This window comes from Hemiscyllium ocellatum, chromosome 3 (assembly GCF_020745735.1).
Source record: "Hemiscyllium ocellatum isolate sHemOce1 chromosome 3, sHemOce1.pat.X.cur, whole genome shotgun sequence".
Lineage (NCBI taxonomy): Eukaryota > Metazoa > Chordata > Chondrichthyes > Orectolobiformes > Hemiscylliidae > Hemiscyllium > Hemiscyllium ocellatum.
The window spans coordinates 11575117-11599174 of NC_083403.1; the positions used below are offsets into that span (position 1 = coordinate 11575117).

Below are 24058 nucleotides of genomic sequence, written 5' to 3' on the forward strand. Positions count from 1 at the left end.
TTACTTCATTAATAATTGATGTGAATGCCATTTGTTTTCCTATTCCCATCATGCATTCTGCTGGTCTTATTACTAAACTCTGTTGTAGACCAGTTATGATACAGAGCGAACTCTTGACTGGATCCTTTTGTGGTGCTGCATAGGTGTCCCCTTTATCCCATTAGGTAGATGCAGTGGTGTTAGAACAAGGGATTGCAGGTAGGCTTTTTTGCCACACTATATTAAAAATAATTCACACATATAAAACGCTTATGTACAACTGAAGCTGGAGGAATGCGCTGTAATTCTATCAGTTACCTAAATGTCAAATTAAATACCTATCAAGTTTTTAAAAAATCTATTATCACACTTCCTGGTTTATTATTGAAACAGAACTTATTCAATGACAATGTAATAATTGGTTAACATATACAAACAGTAACACTCACATGCTCATCCATCTAAATAGCCCCAAAACGTACACTCTCTCTCTCACACTGACATGCACACACTCTCGTGCACACACAGTCTGTCTTCAGGAAAAGAGGCAAAAAACAGATTTCTCTGCAGAGGTCGGCTTGCTGACAAAATGCTTTGTCCTATGGATTATTCTTGAAGGCAAAAGGATAAAGTGTAAAGTGTTCTGCAGTCTGTTCCTCTGATGTTCTAACTGATATGGTGGTGTCACTATCCACGCATGGTTGTCTGTGGAATTTGTCTGAGTGAGCTTGCTCAGGAAATAGAATATTGATCCTCAAAACACTATTTCAGAACATGTCGGTTTCACTCTGAACTCAACAACAGTTTTGGTTTTAGAAATGTGAAAGATCAGGTGGGCAGCCCTTCCTCATAGGCTTCTTGTTGCCCCAGCTAATATCAGATACCAATCCACTGTCTTTAAACCTGTCATTGATGAAAACAGCAGTCTACAGCAAAAAAAGTATTTACACCAGCGATGTGATTTCCAGGAAGCCTTGTTTGAAAACAGTCTTGTATCCAGTGACCTTTCAACACCTCTTTTAAATAAATTGCTCCAGATATTTCCGCAAAATTTGAAATAAATCTTTCAAAGCATAAGCCCTCCAGGAATTATTAAATATGAAGCATCTTTATAAGATCTCCGGTCTACTTTGTCAATCAGTGATTTCAAAAGTGATCTGATAACCCTTAACTCTGTTTTTCTACCTTTTCCCCATAAGTTTTAATGCTCTTACTGATTAAAAATCTATTTACCTCAGCCTTGAATTTACTTAGTAGCCCAGCCTCAATTGCTCTTTGTGGTAAAGGATTTCACAGATTCACCACCCTCAAAGGACTTCCTTCTCACCTCGGTTTTAAATGTGCAACTGCTTATTCCTGAGATTATGCCCCTTGTTTTTCTTTGTGGAGAGTTTAGGCCCAGCCTTCCACATCTACCCTGTCAAGTCTCATAAGAACATAGCGACAGGAATAGGCCAATCTGCTCCTCGAGCATGTTCTACCATTCAGTGGAATCATGTCTGATCTACAGCCTAACTCCATATCCCTCTGGCCCATCATATTAATATCTTTGCTTAGCAGAAAATTATCTGCTCAGAGTTAAAGTTAATAACTGGTCGGGTTTCCACTGGGTTTATGGAAAACATTTCCATATATCTTTGTGTGTAGAATCTTGTATGCTTCAATCACAGAAAATTGCGAGCAACAATACATCCTTCCCCAATCAGCTCAGTGCATTCTATGCTCGCTTTGATCAGAAGGTCAGGGAAATGATGTCACCTATCCCAACAGCCTTGGGTGCACCTGTACCCACTGTCAGCCTTCTTGAGAGTGAACCCACAGTAAGCAACTGGCCTGAATAGAGTCCCTGGCCGTGTACTCAGATCTTGTGCAGCCCAACTGGTGGGAGTATTCGCAGACATTCGAAGTTCCCACCTGCTTCAAGAAGATCACCATCTTCCTGGAGCCAAAGAAAAAAATCATACAGAGTACCTCAATGACTATCATCCAGTGGCTCTGAACTCCAAAATTATGAAGAGCTTTGAGAGGTTAGCCATGGCTCACATCAACTCCAGCCTACCAGATTGCCTTGATCCTGTGCAATTCACCAATCATCACAACAGATCCACGCAGATGCCATCTCCCAGGTCCTACATTTATCCCTGGAACATGCGGATAATAAGGATACCTATATCAGGCTCCTACTTATTGACTGCAGTTCTGCCTTCAGCTCCATAATTCCAAACAAACTCATCTCTAACCTCTGAGACCTAGGACTCTGCTCCCCTTTTGCAACTGGATCCTCGACTTCCTGCCCCACAGACCGCAATCAGTAAGAACAGGTGACAACACCTTCTCCACAACAATCCTCAACTATGGTTCCCACAAGGCTGCGTACTATACTCATTATACACTCACAACCCTGAGGCCAATTTTCACCCCCACGCCATTTACGAGTTTGCTGATGACATCACTGTTGTAGATTGGATCTCCAAAAAACGACAAGACAGAACACAGGAAAGAATTTGAGCGCTTGGCAGCGTGCTGTATGTAAACCTGAGAAAGAGAGGGTCTGGCAGAAAGGTCTTGTCTGCTATCGATCTGCTGTTTCAGGTTTCTTCATAGAACTTTATCAATATTTTTCACAAAGCTAAATTTTTTTATTTATCACGAAACTGGAGGGAAAATGTGGTTGGTGCTATCAAATCATTATGAAGGTGAATTCGTCTAGCTCTTTGCTCAGTCATTCTATTCTCTGGAGTGAGGTATTGTAAGTCGGAGATTTTCTAGGTGTTGTTTTGAGATGTCCCTTCTCCTATTTTGCTCACTGATCAGGAGAAGAGATACATGGGCTCAGGAAATATGATGTACTCTGCAGTTTTCTAAATGCTTCATCTGAGAGTGGTTTAGCATCTTGTTTTCTTTATCCTGTTTTTAGACGTGTGACGGATGTGAAGAAGCTGGTGAAACGAGCATGGCTATGAGCAACGGGAATGGTGACTTCATGGTTCAGAGCAATGGCAGTGTCCCATCAAATGCTAACGGTAACAGCGTCGCTGCAGCCTGCGATGGAGACCACCTCTCCAAGCAGCTGTCAGCCAAGGAGACTTCAAGGGCAAAAGTGAGTCACAACAGCGGTACGCTGCCAAATGGTACTGTTAAGCCTTCTTGCCTCTTTACAGACAATATGATAAACAGCCAAAGACCTGTGGCATTGCTGCCACAATGTTGCCACCATTGTCCATACCATCATCCTTTGTGTTGTCACAGTAACCAACCAGATTGCCATTCTTTGGGAAATATCACCATCACCTCTCCATTGACATCTTCCTGCCTGCAAACTCACTCCGAGTACCCAACATCTATGTGCCAAAACACTTCCCCTCTCCATGCAGCCGGCTGCTGCCTCCAGCCTGTCTCTTCTCTCATCGATCACGCTCCCCTTTGTCTTCATCATCGGTGGCCTGACCATTTCCAGCATCAACCTGTGCAACAGCAGCACATCCCCGACATCAGGTATGCTCCACTTACATGGTCTTTCGTTTCTGTAGTGGGTAAACCTTTTCCTTGTTGATAATCCCAGATAAGTATACTGGGATGGATGAAAATTAAGTTTTAGTTGATTGAATGAAAATATCTTGAAAACTCTTCAAAAATATGTGTCAAGTGTACTGTGTAATTGAAATATTTATGTCTGGGTTCAAAATGGAATTTTCCTGCTTAAACTCTCCTTACATGAAGGAGAGACTTCAGAGAACAGTTGTGCAGGGGTCAATATAAGTACTTTAATGTGGTGTGGTTTGACTTGTAAACTCTTGTGTACAACCTTGTTTACATATGTAATTGTTTCACACTTGTGGGTTGTATTTCGAAAGAACATTTTGAGGTATATAACACTATGCAACGGTATCAATCGTTAAAATATTAGCGGTGGAGTGAAGTGTTGATTTCATCGATGTGTGCTTTGCACCGAAAGACAGGCCCTTTTGCTTTGTTTTCTTGGGGGATGTGAGGCCCACATGCCAATTTCTAATTACTCTTGAACAGAGTGGCTTGCCAGAGGACAGCTATGACTCAGCCAAATTGCTGTGAATCTGGAGGACCAGGTAAGGCTGACCGATTTCCGTGCCACCCATTACAACAAGCGATGGTAGTTATGGCATCAGTTGTGACACCAGCTTTATATTCCAGATCTACTTATTATTTAAATTTAAATTTCACACACTGCCAAGATGATGTTTCAATGGCTGGATTCCTGGTTCAGTCATATTGCAGCTACACAGCCATCTGCCTGGTTTGACCCATTCTCTGCTGGTGCATCATAAATAAACACAGCAGCCCAGAGGCAGGTCAGTTTAACCTCAGTGGGACAAAATTAACAGCCATCAACATGGTGGATTAATAAAGGAAAACCTGTTAACGGTAGATTGATTGATATGTCGTACATGGACTTCAAAAGGCATTTAGTAAACTATCATGTTATATACGTCTACCTACTAGGCTTGTTATAAAGGAGGAAGACCATGGAATGAAAGGAAAATTAGTGGCATGGATTCAGGTAGATTGAGTAACAGGAAAGAATTATGGTGAATGGTTGATTTTCTTTTCACTGGAAGAAGGTATACAGTTGTGTTTCCAAGCCATTACTACTAGGAACACAGCTTCTCTATACAGATTGTCTAATGTGGCTGTAAAATGAACAATTACAAAGTTTTAAGGTGTTGTAACCTTTAGAATATTGTAAACTGTGAAGAGGATAATGTTAAACTTCAAGACAAAACATGATGGCTGAATGGACAGACATGTGGCAGCTAAATGTAATGCAGTATGTCATGGAAATGTGAAGTGCATTTTGCAGGTAAAGTGAGGAGAGGCAATATAACACAAAGGGGATGCAGAACACAGAGACCTTGAGAAAGATGCACAACTCTTAGAAAGTGAACAGGACAAGCTGAGACAGTGGTTAGAAAATAGACAAAATTCTGGGCTTTATACGTAGAGGTATAGAGCAGAAAAACAAGATGTTAAAAGAGAACTCTTTGATATGAATTAACAAGGAGGATTAATTATCCCCCACTGTTCCACAATGCATCACAAAGTGTATAACTATTTAAAATCACAATGAAATACTAAAATGGCCAAATTGTCTGAGTGATTGCCACCCAGGACAAAAAGCAGTTCACATTAGGCTTCTTCTATAACAGAAAATTACTCTATTTATTGTGCTTTAATAAATGACACAGAATAGAAAGGACTCAGAATCTACAACTATACAACTTGAACTAACCCCCATTAAAACACATAAATAAACATACACAATCATTCATGATTGAGATAGACAACAGACAGTTTGACACAGATATCACGAGTGGAGCAAAATAGACAGGGAAAGTAAAATTACAGTCTTTGAACATCCAAATGACTAAGGGAGTTTATAGTGTCTCTCTTAGCCCTTCTCATTTCAGCAGTGATGACTCTGTTGTCTGTAATGCAGTAGGTCACTTCACTGGTTGATCAGATGAACCTAGGTCTTTGTTAGAATTCCTTCTTTTACGCTTTCTTGTTTTCGAGTCTTTTCACCCACGTGGACAGGGAGCATGGTGCTGGAAGAGAGATGTTTTCAGCTTGCAGGCACTGGATGTCTCTGGCTGCCCTTGCACTTGCAGCTTTGTAACAAACTGCAACTCAACCAATCAGAAGCTGATGTCGGGCAGAATTTCCGTAACTCAGTGACGCTTCTTGTCTCAAAGTAACTCCCTTGTTGTTTCAAAAACCAGCGTTGTCTTGCACAACTAAAATGTGCAGAATTTGCTTTATCTAAGTTGCAAAAGCCTCCTGGGATTTTACCTGCATGCCAGCTCAACTCCATTTCAGCTTTGTAGTCACAAAAAGGGAAAAATGTGTGTTCCTTTACACTTTATAAAGCAGTAGTTCAACCTTAACTGGAATATTGTGTCCATGGATCTGAAAGCTTTAGAGAGGATGCGGAAAAGATTTACGAGAATACTACCAGGCATGAGCGACTTGCTATTTGGGTAGTTTAGGGAAACTGTTGCTGTAATCCATAGAGAAGATTTGGCAGAGATGTTCAAAATGATTGGTGTCTGGACAGAGCAGGTAGAGAGAAACTATTCCTGAAGGGCCAAGAACTAGAACCAATCAATTATGATTAGAAGAAAGTGAGGGCTGCAGATGCTGGAGATCAGAGTCGAGAGTGTGGTGCTGGAAAAGCACAGCAGGTCAGGCAGCATCCAAGGAGCAGAAAAATCGATATGTCGGGCATAAGCCCTTCATCAGGAATGTGCTGGTTCCATGTACTTACCAAAAGAACATCTGCAAAATGGGATTACATTATTTTTTCTGTAGTTGAGTGGCTAGGATCTGGAATGCACGACATGAGAGTGTGGTGGAAGCAGATTTAATCATTGATTTCAAAAGGAATTCGATAGTATCCAAAGAGAAACTATTGGAAGGGCAGTGGGGAAGATGTGGGGGTTTGGGACCAGCTGGTGAAGTCCTGGAGGACTGAATTACATCCTGGACTGTAACTGTTTTCTAGGATTTTCAATCAACGTCCCTTCCTCCTCTTCATAATCTGGACAGTCCTGTAAAATGTGCCTTTGTGAACTTTAATGAGCAGAAGCTGTGAGCCTGAAAGTGCTGTCCATTGTGGTAGAATGGCCTTCCAGATCCTGCGTTCTGAGACTCCTGTTTGAAGGACAGTCACTTGGCTGAGGTGCTAAAGCCTAATTGATGTATGTCCATAAAGTTTTAACCCAGCGGAGACAGAGGAAATGGGGAGAGTAGTTTCCTCTTTGAACCTCTTTGTGATTTAAAAAAAACATTTTATTTTAATAAACATGGATTCCTCACTTGCAGCATTTTACTCTCCTTGGCACATCAAACTTCCTCAGTTCCTTGTGATGGCCTCACTGCCTCGGTATATTGTGAAACATATACCTGCAAAGTTTCTCACAGCTCCCTTGTAACCTCACACTGAGAAAGCAGGGCTGTTCACAACAGTCTGCAATATTTAACATGGAACTGTTGCAGGAATTTGCAGGAAAAATCATGGCATCTTCCTGTCGGACAGAGCCAGCTTTGCTGAGACTACTGTTTAGTAGGTAACAAATACAATCAGAAGCCAATAAACGTGGGTGATCATTTTCCTCCTTTCATATTTGGAGGGGCCATTCCACTGCAGCTACTGTCCTGGTTACACTTTAGCTTTTGATATTTCCAGTATTTTCCAGTAAGTACTACAATGAGTAATCGTTTTCAGGCGAGAAAATCTGATTAGATGTCTTACCTATTCAAGATTTATGTTTAAAAAAGAATAATCTCTTGGCACTGGTGACAAAGTTAATTGGATCTATCAAACAGCACTCACTCAGCTATAAATTGCTGACTTGTTCAAAGTGGGTTCCTTTGGAGCTCAGGCGTCTTTCCAGCCTTCAGCCAAACATGTGCAAAACAGCTGAATTCCCAAGGTGAGGTGAGAAGTGACCGCACTTAACATCAAGACAGTGTTTAACTCAACATGTCATCAAAGAGCTCGAGCAAAACTAAAGTCAGCAAGAATTGGGGAAATACACTGGTTGGCATTATTCCTAGTACAGTAGCGCCTCAACATACGAACGATCCCGTTCACGAACAAATCGGTTTACGAACAGGATTGTACATAAAGTTTGGCTTCAACGTATGTACGAAATTCAAGTTACGAACGCAAAAAGCCAGTGCTTTAATTGTCATTGTTCTGCTTTGCTACGTGCACTTTGAATATCCGAACAATGGGAAAAGTGATTCGGTTCGCGAACTGGGTCCCGGAACGGATTAACTTCGTAAGTCAAGGCGCTACTGTATTAAGGAAATTAGTGGTTGTTGAAAACAAGTCATCTCAGTTCTGAGGCCTCACTGCAGGAGCTGAGCTACATTTCTGAAATCCACTTACTCCAACATCCATACAATGAGGCAGCCCTCTGTACGATATATAAAATGCAATGCAGCAACCTGCTAAGGTTCCTTTAACAACAGCTTCCAAAACTGCACCTTCTGTCATATGTGAGAACAAGGGCAGCAGGTGAACGGGAACAACACGTTTGAGTTCCTCTCCAAGCCATTCTGTATCCTGACATAAAAATATATTACTGCTCCTTCACTGTCGCTGGGTCAAATTCCTCCCTTACCCCAAAAGCAGTGTGGGTTTACCTACCGAAAATGTAGCACTTCAACAAGGCACATCATTGCAATCTTTTTCTTGATCAATAAAAATGAATTATTGGTCAACGGCATGTTGATTTTTATGAGATCTGGCACAGATGCTCACAACTTGTCTGTCACATCCTACATTTCAATCCTGACTATACTTCAGAAGTGTTGTATTGGTTGTGACTACTGCAAATATAAACGGTATTTGGAAACGGACAACCTTTCCTTTGCTAACCCGCTGTGCCAATGATGTAAAATCTCTTCAGCTGCTGTGTGCATTTCCTTTTAATGTGTATGATTGTGGAATGACATGAGACATAAGCTCTTGATATAGTAACATACTTCAACACTCCAGCGTGAGAGTTCATGAATTCAGCTACAAAGCTTAGAATTGTAGAATAGAGGTAGTTACAGCAGGGTGAGAGACCATTCATGCTGCCTTGCCCAACTCTTCACTTTCCTGTTGAATCAGTGGGAGACCTATTGCTGGGAGAACCTCAACCTTGTTTAGCCTTTCAGGCAGGAAATGTATATTGTGTAAAACCAGGGAGAATGTGCAAACTCCACACAGACAGTCGCCCGAGGCTGGAATCGAACCTAGGTCCATGGTGCTGTGAGGCAGCAGTGCTAACCACTGAGCCACCTATCTGGGTTGTGTATCTGGGCTGTCCATGTGGGAAGAGTTCTAGTCACCACCTAATAACTGCTCAGAGGAAAGGTATTAAAATCAGGAAACTTTACTTCTGACATGTCAAAAAAACAAAGAGGAAAAGGAGTAGAAAAATGCTTCAGAGTTGGGCTTGTAATGCAGAAAATTATGCATCAAGAGACCCAAAACTATGTTGGAATTCTGGTCATAATGGGGTTTAATGATTCTCTGCTAATGGGAAACATACTGCACGGGGGACTTAATGAATATTTTAACCTTAAATGGATATTCAAATTGTTTGGATATTTGGAACAGTATCCTAACCCTGATTGGACAAAGTAGGTTTGCTGTAACTCCAGCGTATTTCATCCAATGAGGAACCAGTGTAGGATGGGATATTAAATATGGTTGCTTCGTCTCGATTACATGAAGCTGGTGAGTAAAGCAGTATAGGTGAATTCAACTCCAAATTCCAAGTCATTTTAAATGCCAAATGAAAAATTATTGATATTTTCTAATCATCCTGTTGAGAGACGTTACTATGTTCTTTTGGAGCAGATGGTCCAGTGGGAGGGACAATGCCACCACAAGAGTACACCCTTCCCCAAAACCAAATTCTAAACATAAACCAATTTTCTGCTGGACCTGTCAATGTACAGAAAATATTGCGTGTAAAGCTACCTAGTAGTTATTCTTTATCATTCTGCTTTTCAGATGGCCCCCACAAATTTGCTTATGATTAGGCCTCTTACTACAACTATTAGATTAGATTCCCTACAGTGCGGAAACAGACCCTTCGGCCAAACAAAACTGCACTGACCCTCCGAAGAGAAACCCATCCAAACCTATTTCCCTCTGACTAATGCACTATGGGCAATTTAGAATGGCCAATTAACCTGACCTGCACATCTTTGGACTGTGAGAGGAAACTGGAACACCCGGAGGAAACCCACGCAGACATGGGGAGAATGTGCAAACTCCACACAGTCGCCCGAGGCTGGAATCAAACCGAGGTCCATGGTGCTGTGAGGCAGCAGTGCTAACCACTGAGCCACCTATCTGGGTTGTGTATCTGGGCTGTCCATGTGGGAAGAGTTCTAGTCACCACCTAATAACTGCTCAGAGGAAAGGTATTAAAATCAGGAAACTTCTGACCCAGTCCCTTCAACAAAGAAGCTTGTATGTAACATGGTGTTAGACAGTTAATAACAGGTTTCTAGTTTGGTGGTGAGACGTAAGATGTGCAGCTCTGAATTTTACAGAAATGAAAGCCCCAAATCTTTTATTAATCTGTATTCAGTCACCAGAAGGTATGTTATAGTCATCAGGTTAGGTAAGAAAGCCTGGGCTCCTCTGGGGTTTGAGGTTCTGCTTTATTGGTGTTCTCCACAGAAATATGCAATTATTAGGTTCCAGAGGACTGTCGGAGCTTTACCATAAAAACTAACATTTTAAGAACAGGAGGAAGGAATTTGTATTTAAAATCCTTTTGAAAACAAAGTGTTTCTATAAACATTTGCTTTTAACCGAATCCCGATTGGCGCGAGCAGGTTTACTTTGCCTGCCCCTCAACATCATCAGCTGAAAATGAAGACACAATGCATTTTGTTTTACTCCATCTTCCCCAGTAATAGAGGACCTGAGCCATCAGTGCGAGTTCTGGCAAAGTCATTACTGTCCTTTTCTAATAACTTCTGAAATTTACACCAGCCACTGACTGGTATGAAGCGCTCTGTTATAAAAATGTTGATCCCTTAACCTTTTCACACAGATGTTGTGATCATTAAGAATGAACAATATTTGACCATACAATTCCCATGCCCTGTGTCTCTCACTAAAGGCACTGTCACTGAAAGGTTGACCTTTGTGTTTACATCGTGGTGCCCTACATTTGAGGGTTCAGGAGGGGGAGGTGAGGCGCACAAAGTGAGAGGATGATATTATCATATTCTTTTGCCCATTTTTATTGGTGGCTCAGTGTTTAGCACTGCTGCCTCTCAGCACCAGGATCCCAGGTTTGATTCCAGCCTCAGGCAACTGTCTGTGTGGAGTTTGCACATTCTCCCCGTGTCTGTGTGGGTTTCTTCTGGGTGCTCCGGTTTCCTCCCACAGTCCAAAGATATGCAGGTCAGGTGAATTGGCCATGCTAAATTGCCCATAGTGAGAGGTGCATTAGTCAGAGGGAAGTGGGTCTGGGTGGGTTACTCTTCAGAGGACTGGTGTGGACTGGTTGGGCTGAAGGGCCTGTTTCCACACTGTAGGGAATCTAATCTAAACAATACTATCTTCTTCCTATAACAAACGGATGATTTTGTCAGATTTTTAGCATTGCTAGTATTGTATTCTAATGCCAACTAGAGGATCAGCCTGAAAAGGAGATGGTAGATATTTAAAAATCACTTGGTATACTCTTGAATCCAAATTGCTGCCTTTTGTCCACTTTCCTTTGAATACACATTTTTTGTGCCTTCCCTTACCTTACCAAAATAGCCTTTTTAAAATCTGTGTTACTGCAAAGCCAGCATTGGGAGGATGTTTGATATCACAAACTGTCACAGTCAAGTGGATCACGTCCTAATGGTCCTATTGATTCCAGTCAGTGGGAAGTGACCAGGCGTAAACAAGCAGTAGACTGGAAGAACACAGCAATCCAGGCAGCATAAGGAGGTGGAGGGGTTGACATTTTGGGTGTAACCCTTCTTTAGGACTCAGGGTGGGGGTGAGGTGACCTGCAGATAAAGTGGGAGGGGGTGGGGAATGGTGTTTGGGTGGGGAGAGGGATGGACTGGTGAGGTAGTGGTAGGTGAACACGGGTAGATGGTACGGCCTGGCTCATTGATGGGAGGAATGAAACTGGTTGATGGCTGGAAGGAAGGATCAGTAAGCAGAATGGAAGGGAGGAGGGGCTGGAAAGGGAGTTGGGGAAATAGGAAGGGAGGTTATTTGAAATTGGAGAACTCAGTGCTGAGTCCTCTGGGCTGTAGGCTGCCTAGGCAGACGATGAGGTGTTGGACCACAAATTAGAGGAACAACACCTCAACCTGCTTTTTAGATGGCCCCCACAAATTTGCTTATGATTAGGCCTCTTACTGCCACTATTTGTGCTGCCTGTCTGGGCTGTCCATGTGGGAAAGATTCTAGTCACCACCTAATAACTGCTCAGGGGAAAGGTATTAAAAGCAGGAAACTTTACTACTGCAGTCCCTTCAATAAAGAAGCTTGTGTGTAACATCTTCCCCCTGGGCAGCCTACAGCCCAGAGGACTCAACATTGAGTTCTCCAACTTCGAATAACCACCCTTCCTATCCCCCGACTCCCCTTCCAGCCCCTCCTCCTTCCTCCAATTCCACTTACTAACCCTTCCTTCCAGTCACCAACCGGATTCATTCCACACATTGACCAACCAAGCTGTACCCTCTACCTGCCTTCACCTATCACTACCTCACCACTTCACCTCTCTCCCCACCCAAACACCCCCTTTGATCTGCAGCTCCCCTCACCCTCACCCCAGTCCTGAAGAAGGGTTATACCCAAAACACTGACTTCTCCACCTCCTGATGCTGCCCGGCTTGTCTACTTTGGATTCCAGCACCTGCAGTTTTTTTTGTGTCTAACTGAGTGACCAGGTGTGGCTCCCTTTTGATTTTACTTGCCCTCACCAGACCTATAATGCAGTTCCACTCTTGAGGTCAGTTGAACAATACACAGTTGGGAATTATACTTGTCATTCTTGAAAGAGCATTTATACTTTCCTACCTGGGTATTAGGTATTAAACACATTTCCCTACAGAGTCACTGGAGAGTCTAAAGCATTACTGGCCAGTCCCAGAAGCTGATTATGACACAACAGGTTTTATTAATTCCACAATTTCATTCTGCAATCAAATTTAGAAGAATAATTTGTTTACTTGCACCTTGCAGATTACTCTTAACAAAAATCCTGGAACTCCTTCCCTAAAAACTCTGTGGTGTCCCTATCCCAAAAACTACAGTGGTTCAAGAAGGAATCTCATCACTACCTTCTCCAGGGTAACACGCAAAAATCCAGACAGGGATGTCCACATCCAATGAATGAATCAATCAAAAACCGTGACCACAGCCAAGAATACCTTCAACCTACTTCCACAAACTCCGTAGAAATAGAAACAGGAGTAGGCTTTTAGTCCTCTTGAGTTTGCTCAACCATTCAGGTCAGGTCATGGCTGATCCAACACTCCTCACATCCACTTTCCAGCCCTTTCCCTATAACCCATGATTCCCCTTCTGAGCAAGAATCTATCTCAACCTTAAATATACATAAAGACTTTGCGCCCAAGCTCTCTGTGGTAAGGAGTTCCAAAGACACTCAACCCTCTGAGACAAAACAAAATCCTCCTCATCTCAGTCTTAAGTTGGTGCCCTTTTATTCTGAAACACTGCCCTCTGGTCCTAGACTCTGCCATGAGGGAAAACATCCTCTCAGCATTTACCCTGTCAAGCCCCTTAAAGATTCTATATGTTTCAATGAGATCACCTCTCATTCTTCTCAATTCCAATGTATAGAATCCCAAAGTGTTTAGCCATTGCTCATAAGACCATCCCTTTATACCAAGGATCATCCTAATAAATATTCCCTGAACTTCCTCCAATGCAACAACATCTTTCCTTAAATAAAGGGATGAAAACTGCTCACAGTTCCTCAGATGTGATCTCACCAGCACTTTGTACAGTTACAATAAGACTTTCCAACTCTTATACTCCAGTCCCCTTGAAATAAGGATCAACATTCCATTACCTTTCTGATTATCTGATGCACGTGTGCTAGCTTTCTTTGTTTTGTGTAGAAGTACCCCAATGTGCTTTTGTATTGTAGCTCTCTGCATTTTTCCCCACTTAAATGATGCTCTGTTCTTTTGTTCTCCCTTCCAAAATGAACAACTTTGCATTTTCCCAAAATTACACTCCATTTGCTGACTTTTTGCTGAATTACTTAACAAGTGGGGTTAGCATCGATGGACACTTTGGTCAGCATGGACCAGTTTGGGCCAAAGGGCCTGTCTCCATGCGGTAGGACTCTACCTCAATCAATATCTCTGTGTAAACTACTTGTGTCCCTCTCACAACTTGCCTTTCCACCTATTTTAGTGTTGTCTGCAAATTTGGTAACAATACATTCACTTCCTTTCTCCAACAATTTAATATATACTGTAAATAGTTGTGGTCCCAGCACTGATCCCTGTGGAATCCCATTGGTCACAGGTTGCCAACCTGCAAAAGAACTCCTTACCCCCATTCACTGTTTCCAACCCATTAACCAGTTCCCTATCCATGCCAATACACTATCTCCAACACCATGAGTTTTATGACTCAACTTTTCATGAGGTAATTTATCAAAGGTCTTCTGGAAGTCCAAATACAACACATCTACTCTGATTGAGATTACCTTGAGAAAATCTCTTAAATTAATCAGATGTAATGTCCCTTTCATAAAGCCGTATAGTGACTCTGATTAGGTTTTGGTTTTCCAAGTGTGCTGCTCTCACTTTCTTAATAATTAGTTCCAACAGTTTTCCAACAATAGATGTTGGGCTAACTGGCCTATAGTTACCCACTTTTTGCCTCCTACCCTTTTTGAGTAGGGATGCCACATTGGCAGTTTTCAATCCTCTGGTACTCCTTCAGAATCCAAGGATTTTAGAAAAATTATGACAAATGCATCCACTATCTCTGCTACTTCCTTTAGGATCCTGGGATGCAAGCCATCAGAGCCAAGGATTTATCTACCTTTTGTTCCCATTAGTTTGTCTAATACAACTTCTTTATAGAAACATAGAAACATAGAACAATACAGCACAGAACAGGCCCTTCGGCCGAACATCTACCCTAGATTAAGCACCCATCCATGTACCTATCCAATTGCCACTTAAAGGTCGCCAATGATTCTGACTCTACCACTCCCACGGGCAGCGCATTCCATGCCCCCAGCACTCTCTGGGTAAAGAACCCACCCCTGACATCTCCCCTATACCTTCCACCCTTCATCTTAAATTTATGTCCCCTTGTAACACTCTGTTGTACCCGGGGAAAAAGTTTCTGACTGTCTACTCTATCTATTCCTCTGATCATCTTATAAACCTCTATCAAGTCACCCCTCATCCTTCGCCGTTCCAACGAGAAAAGGCCGAGAACTCTCACCCTTTCCTCGTACGACCTATTCTCCATTCCAGGCAACATCCTGGTAAATCTTCTCTGCACCCTCTCTAAAGCTTCCACATCTTTCCTAAAGTGAGGCGACCAGAACTGCACACAGTACTCCAAATGTGGCCTAACCAAAGTCCTGTACAGCTGCAACATCACTTCACGACTCTTGAATTCAATCCCTCTGCTAATGAACGCTAATACACCATAGGCCTTCTTACAAGCTCTATCCACCTGAGTGGCAACTTTCAAAGATCTATGTACATAGACCCCAAGAGCCCTCTGTTCCTCCACCTGACTAAGAACCCTACCGTTAACCCTGTATTCCGCATTCTTATTTGTTCTTCCAAAATGGACAACCTCACACTTGGCAGGGTTGAACTCCATCTGCCACTCCTCAGCCCAGCTCTGCATCACATCTAAGTCCCTTTGTAGCCGACAACAGCCCTCCTCACTGTCCACAACGCCACCAATCTTTGTATCATCTGCAAATTTACTGACCCACCCTTCGACTCCCTCATCCAAGTCATTAATAAAAATTACAAACAGCAGAGGACCCAGAACTGATCCCTGCGGAACTCCACTTGTAACTGGGCTCCAGGCTGAATATTTACCATCTACCACCACTCTCTGACTTTGACCGGTTAGCCAGTTTTCTATCCAATTGGCCAAATTTCCCTCTATCCCATGCCCCCTGACTTTCTGCATAAGCCTACCATGGGGAACCTTATCAAATGCCTTACTAAAATCCATGTACACTACATCCACTGCTCTACCCTCATCCACATGCTTGGTCACCTCCTCAAAGAATTCAATAAGACTTGTAAGGTAAGACCTACCCTTCACAAATCCGTGCTGGCTGTCCCTAATCAAGCAGTGTCTTTCCAGATACTCATAAATCCTATCCCTCAGTACCCTTTCCATTACTTTGCCTACCAAAGAAGTAAGACTAACTGGCCTGTAATTCCCGGGGTTATCCCTATTCCCTTTTTTGAACAGGGGACAACATTCGCTACTCTCCAGTCCCCTGGTACCACCCCCGTTGACAGTGAAGACGAAAAGATCATTGCCAACGGCACTGCAATTTCCTCTCTTGCTTCCCACATAATCCTAGGATATATTCCGTCAGACCCGGGGGACTTGTCTATCCTCAAATTTCTCAAAATGTCCAATACATCTTCCTTCCTAACAAGTATCTCTTCTAGCTTACCAGTCCGTTTCACACTCTCCTCTTCAACAATACGGTCCCTCTCGTTCGTAAATACTGAAGAAAAGTACTCATTCAAGACCTCTCCCATCTCTTCCGACTCAATACACAATCTCCCACTACTGTCCTTGATCGGACCTACCCTCGTTCTCGTCATTCTCATGTTTCTCACATACGCATAAAATGCCTTGGGGTTATCCTTGATCCTATCTGCCAAGGATTTTTCATGCCCTCTCTTAGCTCTCCAAATCCCTTTCTTCAGGTCCCTTCTGGCTATCCTGTATCCCTCCACTGCCCTGTCCGAACCCTTTTTCCTCAACCTTATGTAAGCCTCCTTCTTCCTCTTTACTAGACATTCAACCTCCCTCGTCAACCAAGGCTCCCTCACACGACCACTTCTTTCCTGCCTGATAGGTACATACATATCAAGGACACGTCGTATCTGCTCCTAGAAAAAGTTCCACATTTCCACCACATCCTTCCCTTACAGCCTATGCTCCCAACTTATGCTCCTCAAATCCTGTCTTACAGCATCGTAATTTCCCTTCCCCCAATTGTAAACTCTACCCTGTTGTGCGCACCTATCTCTCTCCATAACCAAGGTGAAAGTCACAGAATTGTGGTCACCATCACCTAAATGTTCACCCACTAACAAGCCCATCACTTGTCCCGGTTCATTACCGAGTACCAAATCCAATATGGCCCCCCCTCTGGTTGGACAATTTACACACTGAGTTAGAAAAGCTTCCTGGATACACTGCACAAACACCACCCCGTCCAATCTACTTGATCTAAAGAGCTTCCAATCAATATTTGGGAAGTTGAAGTCGCCCATGACTACGACCCTGTGACTTCTGCACCTTTCCAAAATCTGTTTCCCAATCTGTTTCTCCACATCTCTGCTGCTATTGGAGGGCCTATAGTAAACACCCAACAAGGTGACTGCACCTTTCCTATTTCTGACTTCAGCCCATACTACCTCCAAGGGCAGATCCCCCTCAAACTTCCTTTCTGCAGCTGTTATACCATTTCTAATTAGCAATGCCACCCCCCCTCTTTTTTACCACCCTCCCTAATCTTACTGAAACATCTGTAACCAGGAACCTCCAACAACCGTTCCTGTCCCTCATCTATCCACACTTCCGTGATGGCCACAACATCGTAGTCCCAGGTACCGATCCACGCCTTAAGTTCACCCACCTTATTTCTGATACTCCTTCCGTTGAAGTATACGCACTTGAGCCCATCTCTGTGTCCGCAAGTATTCCCTGTCGGTGCTACCTTCTCCACAGCCTCCCTACATTCTTGGACATCCTGACAAACAGCTAGCTTACTTGCTGGACTACAAGTCCGGATCCCATCCCCCTGCCAAATTAGTTTAAACCCCCCCGAAGAGTGCTAGCAAACCTACCCCCCAGGATATTGGTGCCCTTCTGGTTCAGGTGCAACCCGTCCTGTTTGTACAGGTCCCACCTTCCCCAGAATGCAGTCCAATTGTCCAAATACCTGAAACCCTCCCTCCTACACCATCCTTGCAGCCACGTGTTCAACTGCACTCTCTCCCTATTCCTTACCTCACTGTCACGTGGCACCGGCAACAACCCAGAGATGACGACTCTGTCTGTCCTAGCTTTTAGCTTCCAGCCTAACTCCCTGATCTCTTGAATGACCTCCCCACCCCTCTTCCTACCTATGTCGTTGGTGCCAATGTGTACCACAACTTCTGGCGGCACACCCTCCCCCTTAAGGATTCGGAAGACACGGTCCGAGACATCATGGACCCTGGCACCCGGGAGGCAACAAACCATCCGAGAGTCTCGCCCATGTCCACAGAACCGCCTGTCCGTCCCTCTAACTAGAGAGTCTCCTATAACTAGCGCTCTCTTCCTCTCCCCCTTTCCCTTCTGAGTCTCAGAGCCAGACCTCACGCCACAGACCCCGTCACTGCAGCTTACACCTGCAAGGCTGTCCCCCCCCAACAGTTTCCAAAGCTGTATACCTATTGTTTAGGGGAACGACCACAGGGGAACCCTGCACTGCCTGCTTCTTTAGTAATGGTGTTGGTACTTAATTCCTCCCCTGTATTCTTTCGCACTAATGGGATGTTCATTCCTGTATTTTTTAGATCACTCATTCATTGGGATCTTTCCCAAACCCAAAGGTGATGATGCATAATGTAAGCTCTCTCTCGGCTCATTTCAGGATTGATTTGTGGCTTGGATTTTCACGAACTACTTAAATCACATCAAACTGAGGGCACAATGATTGTTCAAAAACTCTATCTTTAAGAAAGAATATAAAACTGGAGTTAGAAGGGTCCAGGTCGAAAATAAAATTCTCCCTGGTAGCAGAGACAGGAATCTGACCAAGTCCCAGCATCCTTTGTCCTTCTTTGAAACAATAGCAGTCCTGCAGTATTGTTGCTAGTAAATCATAGGATGTGCTATTTTGCGACAACAGTTGTACATAATGTAATGTTACATTATGAAAAGGGAAATGCTGTCACCTTCGCACTTCATTTCCAAATGAGCATAAACAGATCGCTGCAAGAAAAGCTCTCTCCTGTTCAGGTGGAGCCACGCTTAAAGCGCTCTGTCTCTATGAGGCTGCAAAGTCGAATTGTCTTAAATAGGCACATTCTGATAGCGGTTGGAGGCTAATTGCCACTGCTAAGGAAAATCTGTTCTAGATTAGTGTTTGTGGATCCTCAGGTCTTCACCATGGGCAGAAATCGGATTAGTAGAGTCCAAGGAAAAAGAACAGGAGGCGTGTCTTTTTTTTTAGAAACATAGACAATGGGAGCAGGAGCAGGTCTTTCAGCCCTTTGAACCTGCTCCATCACTCAATAGGATCATGGCTGATCATCCAACTCAGTCCCCTGTTCCTGCTTTCACCCCAGATTCTTTTATTCCTAAGAACTATAATCTACATCTTTGTTGAAAGTCTTCAATGTTTTGGCCTCAGCACTCAGCACATATTCATCACCCTGAGTGAAACTTCTTGTTATTTGATGGGTTTTCTATTCTGTTACATTTTGTTGCTGTTTTATACAAATTTAAACCACTTGGACTCAAGCATTACATGTTTCTTTGCATGTGTCACACTCCCACATGCGCTAAATTGAGATGTATTGTGTGCTAAATAAACATATTGGTAAAAGTTCATCGGGTACATTTTTTTGTTTGAGACTCAACAATACTGCTACTAAACTAATTTATGTTCAATTTATTCTCACTTAAATGGCCAGTGTTCCAGATGAATATTGTGTTTTATCTGTAGCCATTCTTTGTTGTTTGAAAGCCATGCATTGTGGAGCCTCCCAGAAGGTACATAGGTCTTGAAAGTGGCATCACAGGTAGATAGGGTGGTGAAGAAGGCATTTGGCACAGTTGCCTTCATCACTAAGACCATTGAGTATAGGACCTGGGATGTCATGTTACAGCTGTACACAACATTGGTAAGGCTACATTTTGAGTCAAGAGATTTTTAAAATCATGAGGGGCGTAGATAAAATAAATAGAGAATGCGGTTTGGGAGGCTTGGCAAGTTTGCAATGGAAGAACCTTTTTTTTTCTCCAAGATAGGGGAATCCAAAAGTAGAGGGCATTGGTTTATGGTGAAACGAGAAAGGTTTTAAATGGACTTGAGGGTCAACTTTTCCACACATAGGATGGTGCATGTACGGAATGAGTTGCTAGAGGAAGTGCAGGTACAATTACAACATTTAAAACACATTTGGACAGGTACATGGATGTGAAAGGCTTAGAGGGATATGGGCCAAATGCAGGCAAATGGGACAAGTTCAGGTTAGGAAGTCTGGTCAGCATGGACAAGTGGGGCCAAAGGGTCTATTTCCATGCTGTATGTCTCGATAAGGTGGGGACACATTTTGTTCCTTCAGAGTGGCTCATGGCTTCTAATTATTAACTGGCGCAAATAAAAAAAAAGGTTCTTGTGATTTTCTCCACATTTTAACATTGCAAACTTGCCAAGCCTCCCAAACTTGTTGCCCGTGCCATGAGCTAGTGAGGCAAGGAATAGGGAGAGAGAAGAGCTGAACACGTGGCTACAGGGATGGTGCAGGAGGGAGAGTTTTAGATTCTTGGATAACTGGGGCTCTTTCTGGGGGAGGTGGGACCTCTACAAGCAGGATGGTCTTCATCTGAACCAGAGGGGTACCAATATCCTTGGGGGGGGGGGGCGCGGGGGCGGGGAATTCGCTAAGGCTATTGGGGTGGGTTTAAACTAATCCAGCAGGGGGATGGGAACCAAAACTGTAGTTTGAGTATAGGAAAGGTTGAGAGTAGGGAGGTCCAAAATCAAGTTTCAGGGACGCAAGATGGCACCAGCAAGCAAGAAGTTGGTTTGAAGTGTGTCTACTTCAACGCCAGGAGCATCCGGAATAAGGTGGGCGAACTTGCAGCATGGGTTGGTACCTGGGACTTTGATGTTGTGGCCATTTCGGAGACATGGTTAGAGAAGGGACAGGAATGGGTGTTGCAGGTTCCAGGATTTAGATGTTTCAGTAAATACAGAGCAGATAGTAAAAGAGGGGGAGGTGTGGCATTGTTGGTCAAGGACAGTATTACAGTTGCAGAAAGGATGTTTGGGGACTCGTCAACTGAGGTAGTGTGGGCTGCGGTTAGAAACAGGAAAGGAGAGGTCACCCTATTGGGAGTTTTATATCAGCCTCCGAATAGTTCCAGAGATGTAGAGGAAAGGATAGCAAAGATGATCCTCGGTAGGATCGAGAGTGACAGGGTAGTTGTCATAGGGGACTTCAACTTTCCAAATATTGACTGGGAACATTATAGTACGAGTACTATAGATGGGTCAGTTTTTGTCCAGTGTGTGCAGGAGGGCTTCCTGACACAGTATGTAGACAGGCCAACAAGGGATGAATTCACATTAGATTTGGTACTGGGTAATGAGCCCGGCCAGGTGGTTAGACTTGGAAGTAGGTGAGCACTTTGGTGATAGCTATCACAATTCTGTTATGTTTACTTTAATGATAGAAAGGAATAGGTGTATACCACTGGGCAAGAGTTACAGCTAGGGGAAAGACAATTACGATGTGATTAGGCAAGATTTAGGAAGCAAAGGATGGGGAAGGAAACTGCAGAGGATAGGCACATTAGAAATGTGGAGCTTATTCAAGGAAAAGCTCCTGTGTGTCCTAGATAAGTATGTACCTGTCAGGCAGGGAGGAAGCTGTAGAGCACAGGAGCCGTGGTTTACAAAGGAATTGGAATCTCTGTTAAGAGGAAGAAGAAGGCTTATGTTAGACTGAGATGTGAAGGCTCAGTTAGGGCACTTGAGGGTTACAAGGTAGCCAGAAAAGACCTAAAGAGAGAGCTCAGATGAGCCCGGAAGAGGCATGAGAAGTTGTTGGCGGATATGATCTGAGTAAACCCTAAGGCTTTCTATAGGTATTTAAGGAATAAAAGAATGACGCGAGTAAGATTAGGGCCAATCAAGGATAGTAGTGGGAAGTTATGTGGAGTCAGAGGAGATAGGGGAAGCACTAAATGAATATTTTTCAACAATATTCACTCTAGAAAACGACAATATTGTCGAGGAGAATCCTGAGTTTCAGGCTACTAGAATAGGTGGGATTGAGGTTCACAAGGAGGAGGTGTTAGAAATCCTGCAGAGTGTGAAAATAGATAAGTCCCCTGGGCAGGATGGGATTTATCCTAGCATCTTCTGGGAAGCCAGGGAGGAGATTGCCGAGCCTTTGGCATTGATCTTTAAATCGTCATTGTCTACAGGAATAGTGCTAGAAAACTGGAGGATAGCAAATGTGGTTCCCCTGTTCAAGAAGGGGAGTAAAGACAATCCTGGTAATTATAGACCAGTGAGCCTTACTTCAGTTGTTGGTAAAATGTTGGAAACGGTTATAAAAGATAGGATTTATAATCATCTTGAAAAGAATAATTTGATTAGGGATAGTCAGCACGGTTTTGTGAAGGGTAGGTCGTGCCTCACAAATCTTATTGAGTTCTTTGAGAAGGTGACCAAACAGGTAGATGAGAATAAACCGGTTGATGTGGTGTATACGGATTTCAGCAAGGCGTTCGATAAGGTTCCCCCCTGTAGGCTATTGTACAAAGTGCAGAGGAATGGGAGTGTGGGAGATATAACAGTTTGGATCAGTAATTGGCTTGCTGAAAGAAATCAGAGGGTGGTGGTTGATGGGAAATGTTCATCCTGGAGTCCAGTTACCAGTGCTGTATAGCAAGGGTCGGTGTTGGGTCCACTGCTGTTTGTCATTTTTATAAACGGCCTGGATGAGAGCGTAGAAGGGTGGGTTAGTAAATTTGCAGATGACACTAAGATCGGTGGAGTTGTGGATAGTGACGAAGGATGTTGTAGGTTACAGAGAGACATCGATAAGCTGCAGAGCTGGGCTGAGAGGTGGCAAATGGAGTTTAATGTGGACAAGTGTGAGTGATTCACTTTGGTCAGAGTAACTGCAATGCAAAATACTGGGCTAATGGTAAGACTCTTGGTAGTGTAGATGAGCAGAGAGATCTCGGTGTCCAGGTACACAGATCCTTGAAAGTTGCCACCCAGGTTGACAGGCTTGTTAAGAAGGCATACAGTGTTTTAGCTTTTATTAATAGAGGGATCGAGATCCGGAACCACGAGGTTATGCTGCAGCTGTACAAAACTCTGGTGCAGCCACACTTGGAGTATTGTGTACAGTCTGGTCACCGCATTATAAGAAGGATGTGGAAGCTTTGGAAAGGGTGCAGAGGAGATTTACTAGGATGTTGCCTGGTTTGGAGGGAAGGTCTTACGAGAAAAGGCTGAGGGACTTGAGGCTGTTTTCGTTAGAGAGAAGGTTGAGAGGTGACTTAATAGAGACCTGTAAGATAATCAGAGGGTTAGATAGAGTGGACAGGGAGAGCCTTTTTTCAAGTATGGGGACGGTGAGCACGAGGGGGCATAGCTTTAAATTGAGGGGTGATAGATATAGGACACATGTTAGAGGTAGTTTCTTTACTCAGAGTAGTAAGGGTATGGAATGCTTTGCCTGCAACAGTAGTAGATTTGCCAACTTTAAGTACATTTAAGTTATTGGACAAGCATATGGACGTACATGGAATCGTGTAGGTTAGATGGGCTTCAGATTGGTATGACAGGTTGGCGCAACATAGAGGGCCGAAGGGCCTGTACTGCGCTGTAATGTTCTGTGTTCTATGTTAAGCTGCAATCTCTACCACTTAGAGGAACAAGGCCAACTAATGCATGGAAACACCACCACCTACAGGTTCCCCACCAAGTCACACACGGTCCTGACTTGGAAATATATCCTTCATGTTAGGGGTCAATACCCTGAAATTCCTTACATAACAGCACTGTGGGTGCACATGAACTACAGCAGTTCGTAAAGGCAGCTCACCAACACCACTCGGGCAATTAAGAATTGGCAGACAAATATTGGCCGACAAATATTGGCCTTGCTGGTGATGCTGTCATCTCGTGAAACAATTATACAAAATAATAAGGAGCCTACGTGTTGCCTTAAGTCGAAAGGAGCGTTGGATTTCATGACTTCATATTTGGTAAACTAGTTATTACTTGTGAAAGGAGAATTAAAACAGAGATGAGGAATCATTTTTTCTCTGAGAGTTGTGAGCTTTTGGAAATCCTTGCATTTTAAAAATATTTTGAAGTCAAAGTTAGACAGATTTTTGATGACCAAGGGGAACGTAGATTATAAGGGATATGCAGGAATGTTGAGTTGAGGTTAAAATCAGATCAGCTATGATCTTGTTTCTCTTGTTTCTTGTCCGTATATTTGTAATTAGAGGAGTTGAGTGTTGGTTTTTGTCACTGAGACAGTGCTTCAC

The 24058-nt window shown here is 43.3% G+C and overlaps 1 protein-coding gene across 8 annotated transcripts in view; it reads left to right on the forward strand.

The window, feature by feature from the left end:
• The window catches only part of disp1 (dispatched homolog 1 (Drosophila)), a 335964-nt gene that overhangs the window by 211711 nt on the left and 100195 nt on the right, over window positions 1–24058 (forward strand). For 4 of the 8 annotated variants that reach the window (XM_060848431.1, XM_060848440.1, XM_060848458.1 and 1 more), the window contains one exon: window positions 2897–3474. In XM_060848431.1, the coding sequence (XP_060704414.1) occupies window positions 2933–3474 (542 nt within the window). In that variant the 5' untranslated portion in view covers window positions 2897–2932. The remainder of the gene's footprint in view (window positions 1–2896; window positions 3475–24058) is intronic. The other 4 variants (XM_060848467.1, XM_060848476.1, XM_060848484.1 and 1 more) reach the window with 1 other exon arrangement.